Source organism: Ascaphus truei, chromosome 2, assembly GCF_040206685.1.
Source record: "Ascaphus truei isolate aAscTru1 chromosome 2, aAscTru1.hap1, whole genome shotgun sequence".
NCBI lineage: Eukaryota > Metazoa > Chordata > Amphibia > Anura > Ascaphidae > Ascaphus > Ascaphus truei.
In genome coordinates this window covers 101646838-101656365 of record NC_134484.1, presented here as the reverse complement: position 1 = coordinate 101656365, position 9528 = coordinate 101646838, and the positions used below count along the sequence as shown (strand labels likewise).

General features: G+C 46.7%; 1 protein-coding gene across 1 annotated transcript; it reads left to right on the top strand.

Annotated features, from left to right (window-relative positions):
* The first annotated feature begins 4129 nt into the window (after nucleotides 1–4129).
* On the top strand, nucleotides 4130–5776 carry RRS1 (regulator of ribosome synthesis 1). The gene has a single exon (XM_075584010.1). The coding sequence runs from the start codon at nucleotides 4174–4176 to the stop codon at nucleotides 5239–5241; it is 1068 nt and encodes a 355-aa protein (XP_075440125.1). The 5' UTR covers nucleotides 4130–4173; the 3' UTR covers nucleotides 5242–5776.
* Nucleotides 5777–9528: the final 3752 nt, after the last annotated feature.

Sequence of the window (9528 nt, the reverse complement as noted above, 5' to 3'; positions counted from 1 at the left end):
TAAGGCCCCAGGCCCAGACGGGTTTTCTAACCTATATTACAAGAAATTTATAGGGGTGCTAGCGCCACACATGCTCAAATTATTCAATGGAGTTCTAGCGGGAGAACCCTTCTCGGACCAGATGCTTCAGGCGTCGATATCCATAATTTATAAAAAGGACAAAGATCCTACAAATTGCCAAAGCTACCGGCCAATATCCTTAATCAATTCGGACGTAAAAATTTACTCCAAATTACTGGCCAATAGATTGAGTACGATCCTGCCACGGCTTATACACCCAGACCAAGTTGGCTTCATTAGAGACAGACAAGCGGCCGATAATACAAGAAAGATAATTGATATTATTAACTACATTAACGCCAACGGGATCCAAGGAGTAATCCTAAGCTTAGACGCAGAAAAGGCCTTTGACAGGATCGACTGGCCATATATGGAGTCCACGCTTGAGGCATTCGGGTTTGAGAACAAAATTATAAGGGCAATAAAAGCATTATACACTACCCCGACTGCCAGGGTGTTACACCAAGGCTTCCCATCAGATATGTTTAAAATTAAAAGCGGTACCAGACAGGGATGCCCACTTTCGCCCCTGTTGTTCGCCCTATGCATGGAACCGCTGGCAGCACACATTCGGCGCAATCCAGATATTACGGGAGTGCAAATAGGTTCCCAAGAGCATAAAATCGCGCTATACGCAGATGATATTATATTATCTTTGACAAAACCGCTCACCGCATTACCCAATCTGTTCGCTCTACTGGATAAATTTGGCAGAATCTCCGGATTTAAGATCAATCAATCAAAATCGGAGGCGCTGAGTCTAAATATCCCAAAGGCGACAGAGAAACTAATCGAGATAAATTTTCAGTTTAAATGGCAGACCAGAGCTATACAATACTTGGGAATTTTTCTAACCAAACATAGCCATAATCTCTACCAGGAGAATTACCCGAGACTTATAAAAACCCTCATAAAGGAACTCAAAGACTGGTCTGCATATGGGATATCCTGGATTGGTAAAATCTTTTGCGTAAAAATGAACCTCCTCCCCAGGATACTATACTTGTTCCAAACTCTTCCGATACCCGTAGTAAGACCCGATATTATAGAACTGCAGAAAGCAGTCACAAACTTCATTTGGAAAAACAAAAAACCACGGGTAAAAAGGTCAATCATGCAAAGGCCTAAGGAAACTGGGGGGCTGGCAGTGCCGTGCTTGTTGGCTTACTACAAAGCGGCCCAACTATGCCAAATTACACAGTGGCATGGGGATCCGGAGCAAAGGCAATGGGTGGCACTGGAGAGAGAGGCTTGCGCCCCGCTGGAGCTGAAAGACCTTATATGGTACCCTAAATCCAGGCTAAAAGATCTCAAGAACCCGCTTCCCTCGGTGCTGAGCTCTCTCTCGGTCTGGGAGACGGTTAAACATAGTCACTCACTAACCTCAAAACACACTCTAATGACTCCCCTTTATGGAAACCCGGACTTTGCTCCGGGGTTAACCGACAGAAATTTCACACTCTGGCAAAAAGGGGGAATAAGCAGACTAAAGGACCTGGAGGGTAGAGACACAATCAAAACATTCGATAATCTACAGTCAGAAACAGACTTACCTAATACAGAATTTCTTAGATACCTCCAGGTTCGGGCATTCTATACCAAACACCCAAATAGACCACCCCTAACCAATTTTGAAAAGCTCTGTGATCGGGGAACCGATACACGGGGACTCATCTCTGCTCTGTACAAAGTGGTGGCCAACACAGACTCCGGTGACGCACACAGACCAAGCTTCATGACACAATGGGAGACTGATCTGACTGGACCACTAGAAGACAAAGACTGGGAAGCGATTTTTAAAGCTGCGGCTAGCAGTTCGATCTGTACGACGCTGAAGGAGAACTCATATAAAGTATTATTACGGTGGTACCTCACCCCAGTTAGACTGGCAAAATTTGTTGCGGGCGCTTCCCCGCTCTGTCCTAGGAAGTGCGGGGAACGGGGAGATCTGGTACACATGCTGTGGTCTTGCCCGCGAATCATTCCCGTTTGGACTCAAATTAGAGATTGGCTACAAAAGGTTTTCTTGGGCCTCAAAATTCAACTAGATCCTTGGGTTTTCCTACTAGGTAAGCCCACAGAAGAGGTGTCTAGATCGGGAAAGAAACTTATAGCACATTTTGCTACGGCAATGAGGTGCGAGACTGCAGCATTGTGGAATCAGGATGCAATTCCATCAATAGATAAAATTCGGAATAGAATCTGGTTCGCTTGCCAGATGGAAAAGTTGACAAGTCTAGTCAACGACACTGGCCCAAATTTCCAAAAAGTCTGGTCATTATGGCTGGCACAGACCGATATCCCAGGGATGAGCAATGCCACCATCTGGCTTTGATAGTGGCAGGTGGGTTCTCCTTCGATGGCGGAACAGACACAAGGGAGACAGAACAATAGAGAACCCGACGGACAAGATCAATTAAGGAGAAATACCCCTTTCCCTGATTATTAAACTAGGTGGGACGTTAGACGAGATAGTAAAGAACACGCAGAAAAGAGCCAGGCCTAAGGGAATACGCGGAAAAGTCTATACTCCATCCAGTCACCCTATGCCCTTCCCCCTAACCCCCCCTTACCACCCCCTCTCAAGTCTCCCCCCCCCCATGTTTGTTTTGATGTTGTATGTCACAATGAAAAACAAGTGACATTACTGTGATACTGGCATGTACTATCATTGAAAAACCCAATAAAAGAAAGTTATAAAAAATAAAAAAAAAGAACTTCACTCAATTAAAACATAGTATACGTGCCTTTTTTTGTTGAAACACTATTATATTAAAGCAGTATACATACACTAGGATTCACTAAGCACTAATGCAGGGGATCTCACTGGGATAACACATGACCTTTTATTGACTTGAATGGCAGTTACCGCGCGATTGCGGTGCGATATACCGCATGGGGTCTTAGTGAATCTCTCCCGGACTGCTGGGGTGTGTGCGGGGTTGTGTGGGGGGCAAAGCGGACTGCTGTGGGTGGGGGGCAAACTGAGTGGTGTGGTGGGGGGAGAAGGGAGGGAGAGAGAGAGGGGGGAGAGAAGGGAGAGAAGGGAGCGGGGGGAGAGAAGGGAGAGGGGTGGAGAGAAGGGAGAGTGGGGGAGAGAAGGGAGAGGGGGGGAGAGAAGGGAGAGGGGGGAGAGGGGAGAGAGGGGGGAGAGGGGAGAGAGGGGGGAGAAGGGAGAGAGGGAGGAAAAGGGAGAGAGAGGGGGGAGAGAGAGAGGGGGGAGAGGGGAGAGAGAGGGGGGGAGAAGGGAGAGAGATAGGGGGGGAGAGAGAGAGTGGGGAGAAGGGAAAGAGAATGGGGGGGGAGAAGGGAGAGAGGGGGATAGAGAGAGGGGGGAGAAGGGAGAGAGGGGGGGAGAAGAGAGAGGGGGGAGAAGGGAGAGAGAGAAAGCAAGGGGGGATAGAGGGGGGATGGCCAGGAGAGAGAGGGGGGGGAGAGGAAAAAAAAACAGATGTACTGCAGTACAGATTTGGCCGGCAGGTTGAATGTTGTAAAGTAAAAGTAAAGCCTCCCTATATCCATGTGCCAAATATTGGCGCATCTTAAATGGATTCTTAACAATGCAATTGCAAAACAGTCTTTATTATTGCCTAATACAGTATATAATATATCACCACTTAGTGTTGTATGAGTACTTTGGGTGTTGCATCAAAACTTTTCTATTACAGGGACACCTTCCTGTCATCTCCTGAGATGTCAAACTGTGGGTAAAGTTCAGACAAATCCCCGACCTCTCTACGTCTTCCCATGCTTGAAACGGATATTTGGGGATAGAACATAATGGCGACCAACTCTCAAAATGGGAGAAAAAAAAATATTTTAGTACGTTTTTAATAAATCCAAGTGAAATCAAATGAAAAATTAGGACGCTGAACATCTTTTAGAATAATCTGTAATATGTCGTACTTCTTACTGTACATCGTATTTCTTTTAGACAATACCACTTCTGCAACTGATTTACAGCTTCATCCAGCCTTGAATGAGTTAATACTGAGCCTACCTCCCACCTACCAATCTGTGGCTGCCTTTGCCCCGGAACTAAACGTCTGACCCTTTCTTCCCCCTCCCCACGCTGTTCTCTGCTGCTGGTCACACGTGCTTCCGCTGGTAAAGATGGCAGCCCCGGCTATAGAAGAGGTGCTGGCCCGGGCCGAGAAAGCAGAGGCGGAGCGGCTGCTGAATATCACTGTGCACAAGGAGCTGGAGCTAGAGTTCGATGTGGGGAACCTGCTGGCGCTCGATCCGAACCCCCCGAACACCAGGACGTTCCACCAGCAGAACTCCGGGGAGTTCCTGCGATCGCTGGCCCGGGACAACACGCAGCTCCTCATCAACAAGCTGTGGACGCTGCCCACCGAGAAGCTGCAGGAGGCCATCGTGGCCAAGCTACCGGATCCCACCACTCGCCTGCCGCGGGAGAAGCCGGTGCCCAAGCCCCGGGCACCCACCCGCTGGGAAGAGTTCGCCAAGCTGAAAGGGATCCAGAAGAAGAAGAAAACAAACCTGGTGTGGGACGAGGTGCACAATGACTGGAAGAGGCGGTGGGGTTACCAGAGGGCCAAGGATGATACGAAGGAGTGGCTGATCGAGGTGCCGGAGACCGCCGATCCCAACGAGGACCAGTTCGCCAAGCGGATGACCGCCAAGAAGGAGAGGGTGGCCAAGAACGAGCTGAACCGGCTGCGGAACATCGCCCGATCCCAAAAAGGGAAGGTGCCCGGCGTAGGGCTCACACCGACCGATCAGCCGTCCAAAGTAGACCTGGGCAGGGCCATGCAAGTGGCCAAGCGGTCTACCGCCTCGGTGGGAAGGTTCCAGGACAAGCTGCCAAGGGAGAGAGAGCCCAAAAACATGGGCAAGAAGAGGAAGTTCCAGCCCCTGATCGGGGACCTGTCGGCGGAGAGGAGCAAACAGCTGGAGCTCTTGAAGATCATGGGCAGTAAGAAACCCATGCTGGATGTCACCAAGGCTGTGAACAGGCAGATGAGAGAGGAGGACTCGGAGGCAGCTGCCAAGAGGAGGAAATTCCCTAAGAAAGGGGGTAGAGGGTATAAGCCACAGCAAGGTGGCAACAGAAAGGGGAAAGGGCCAGGGAAAGGGAAAGGGCCAAGCAAAGGAGGAAAAGGGCCAAGCAAAGGGAAAGGGCCCAGGGGAAAAGGCTCGGTTGGGAAAAAGAAATAGAAATAAGCAGCTGAACCATATACTATGCGCACAAATGACCCAAGTGCCATGATATAGTAGTGGTACTGTGCGTGGTCACAGGAAAGCACAATCTCGTGGGATGGTGACAGCTCTTAAGACCTTTTTAGAAAAGGTTGTTGACATAGATGTGGGGGTTCCATATAATCTCATACCACAAAGTAGTGCAGGTTAATGTTAAGTGCATATATAGTACTGGTACTGCATACTGCTACACTATATCCACTACTGTTTCTGTGCCCTTTCTCTGAAACTGCCCTGCAGCGTTAAACTCGTTAAAAAGAAAATTTTACAGAGGTGGAATGGACATTGAATTATTCTAATGTATGGGACATTTCAAATTGTTGCAGATGTGAATCTCCTAATGAGCTGCAGTCATCAGATGTGGATTCCTATAGTACTGTATATTTTTTTATAAGGCCCGTAGCGGTGTAATGCACATGGCTTTTACATGAAAAAGATACCGCATGGACTTGAAATTTAATATAACCTACAGAAATAAAACGTGTTCACTGAGTGTTTTTTGTTTTAACATGTAATGCAAAGCTAAAATCCTACTTGACTTCCAAGTTCTTTCAGGGATGTGAAAGTTAATACGCTGATATTTACTGTAAAGGTACATTTCCGTGTGTGTGTGTGTGTGTGTGTGTGTGTGTGTGTGTGTGTGTGTGTGTGTGTGTGTGTTACCATTGTTATCCCATACACTACTTTGAGGTCATTTTTTTTCTTCCCATCAATATCTTAAAAAAACTAATACATCAATGAGTTTTACCATCAGAAGTTATGTATGTCTTTATACGTAGCAGAGTTTCAATACAGCTCCAATATATGTTACTAAACAGGAATTACCTTCTACTCTTATAGGAAGTTGCCACTAAATGGGGTCTATATTTATTTTAGTCTTCTAGCTGCAAAACTGGGACTGGGTTACAGCTCAAATCTCAGCCACATGTCGCAAGAATTCCCGTTAACAGCAAATTATAATTTATTTTCATTTTAATCTGGTTGTTTATTTTTTGTTTCAGTTTGAAGACTGATTAAAAAATATATATAATTTTTAATGTGCTATTACGGTTATCTGCCTGAATCCAAGATGGACAGGAAAGATTGGACCTCAACATATTTGAATGTGCGGGTTTATTGAGCATTATTCTTAATCCCTTTATGGTCAGTGAGCGTGCACTACAACACTTATCTGGCAGCAAAGGGGTTAAAAGAGTGTGTGTGTGTGTGTGTGTGTGTGTGTGTGTGTGTGTGTGTGTGTGTGTGAAGAAAAACGGGTGCACTCTGTAATAAAGTATAAAAAGTTTTTATAGGACTGTAAAATATACAAAACGCACTCACAAACAGAGTAATATTTAAAGCATGTATGAGATATACAAAATCGCCTGAGAGCTGCAGGGGTCCACGCCAAAAGTCCCGTTTGTCTATGTATGTATGTATGTATGTATATATAATACTGAGTTAAGTTATGGTGAGTAAAAAAAGTGACATAAACCCTCCATTGCAAAGCAAATATGTAAATATAACTGTATGCTCAAAAAGTGGCACTGCGTGCTCATTTGCATGTCATTTCCCAGAATCCCTTGCTGCAGTGGAAGTGCTGTGTGCTGGGTGATAATGGTGAAGGGCGGGGTTGTAGACCTGCCTTAGACATGCAGGCGAGCATACAGTTATATTTGCATGTGTGTGTGTGTATATATATATATATATTTATTTATTTTTCTCCCTTGAACTGGTAGTTCCTGCAGAGCATAATTACTATAGCCAGTTAATGAGAAAATGTAATTTAGTGGCATTGCCATAATTTACTGGCTCACTGGCAGCAATGTGCTGTTTTCTTTACGGCCCTAGTCAGCAAATTGTCTCAATCTGCTGGTTCCTGGCTTTAACAATTGAGCAGTTCATCTTCAGAACACCCCGGCTCAAGTATGATTTGAAAACAATAAACATCTAAGTGATATTTTGCTGCCTTAAAGGTGCGATAATTGCTTGGTCCCCCATTTTTATTATACAGTAGGTCCGGGGTGGCCAACGCCTGTCCTCAAGGGCCACCAACAGGTCCGGTTTTAAGGAGATCTCTGCTTCAGCACAGGTGCCTCAACCAGGGATATCCTTAAAACCTGACTTGTTGGTGGCCCCTGAGGGGTGGCGTTAACCACACCTGATACATGTAGTAAGCAGGGGGTCTCCACTGTATTTTCAGCTTTGGAAATTGACTTGGTTCCATAGGTAGTTATTGGAGATGGGGTTCCTGGTTACTTCCTGGTGTTTAAATCTCCTACGTCAAGCAGGCCAGGAGGAGACTCGCCTGATGGATTAAGTTGCAGCTTCCTATTTGGCCCAAGTAACACATGAGATTTATACGCCATTTTGCATCCACTGGAGGCATCTTCCCTGGCAAGTATCTTCCAAACGGGGTCCCCAGCGCTTCCCATCTTGTTGTATAACGTTACCTTTCATATTGTACTGTTTGGATTTGTGGTGTCGCTTCTAACTCTGGTTATTTTATTCTGTTTGTGGTACATTCAGCCACTGTTTTGTGTCTAGAAATACAAAGGTTTATACCACGTGCACATCACTGCTAGGCATAGAGATGTGGCAGATGTTCTCGCACTGCAACGCATAACCGCTGGAGCGAGTTTTAATGTGGCTTGAATTCGGCTGTGTTTCAAAATCCCAGGATTTTGCACGTTGCACCTTGGCGTGTGCAATACCGCCTGCCACATCTGTCGGCCAGTGCTGCAAAATATATTCTGGTCGTTTTAACTAAATGCTTTATGAACAGATGTTGAGAATCAATCATGCCTGTTGCGGTCTTGTAATCTTAAATTACTCTACCTACGTGCTCACTTACTGCAATGTAACACCAGTTGTTCTTGTTAAGCACCAGAATTGCAGTTAGTCAATTCCTACCATATATTTACATTGGGAGAACCCTTCTATGTAAAACTTCTTTACATCCTTCCCATATTTCCTTCCAAGGGCATATTTATCTATGTATTTACATTGGTAAACCAGCAGCATTTAGGCAGTTAAAAGTAATGCGTTTCTGATTCATAACTCATCATTTTTAATCTGAATATTTTTTTTTCCATTCTTGGGGACTTGTAGCAGAAATACAGAAAATAATGGCATTATATAATTAGCAGTGAAGTCATAGGCATATGACTGCGGGTTGTACAAGTCCATCCAATAAATCTTTTTCTTTGTTTTAGAGATGGGAAAGACCAAAGGGGGCGGGGGAGTTGGTGGGAGGTGGTAGTTCAGTCGACTCTGTTCCTGTCTGTCCCGTTGGGGTTAAAGCTAGGGCCAGGATCTGAAGGAGCGGAGGAGCCCCGGTGCCTGGCCATAGTTCCCAAGTTTTGTAGAATTGGGGCATCTTCTGCTTTAACATAGCTGTGAGCCTTTCCATGCTCATAACCGTGTTTATTCTATTAACAACTGTTCTTCTGGAGGGTGCTTTTATTTGTTTCCAAGCCGCTGCGATTGAACACCTGGCGGCTGTCGGGATAGAGGAGGTCAACCTGGATAATGGGGAGGAGAGGTCTCCTATTGGTTTTCCCAGCACATATATCAGAGTGTCTAAGGCTGAGTCCATAGAAGGCACGTCCGTGCTGAGCCGTGCGGACGCTCCACGCTGAGCCCCTGCATCCTCCATGAGGATGTCTTTAGAGGGGGCTCACGCGAGCGTCCGCAGGCGTGCTGAGGCGCTGGATTTTTCAGCCGACAGCCAAACTGTTTTTCAGAGCGCTGTCGGCTGAAAACATCCAATCAGCGCGGAGCAGCGTCAACGTCACAGCGCGTTGACGTCGGTGCGTCGCGGTCGATTGGCCCAGCAACGTCACTGCCCCGCCTCCCTCAGTCTCCTCCCGATCGCGCCCGCTGGCTCGTCTGCATGGGCATGAAATCGCGCAGATTTCAGCAGGTGAGCCTCAGCGTCAGCGCGCCTCAGCCCTCCTACCTCTATGGCCCCAGCCTAAGGGGATTTCCAGACCAAGGGTTTCATGGAGAAGTTTCTGAACTCTGGGTCAGAACTTCTGGATCTCCGGACATGACCCCCAAATGTGGGCCATGTTTCCCCTTTGACCACAGGTTTGTAGAGGGCCCACTCACGTTCTGTGGTCTTAAGTATAAGGTAAGGAGTGGTGGGAGGAGAGGGGCGGGACACCGGGTTGTTTTGGTTGGGGATCTTGCTTGCAGATATCTTAGCGGGTCGGAAGGAGTGAAGTTGGAGGTGGGAGCATAGAAAAGGCAGTGGACTGGAGG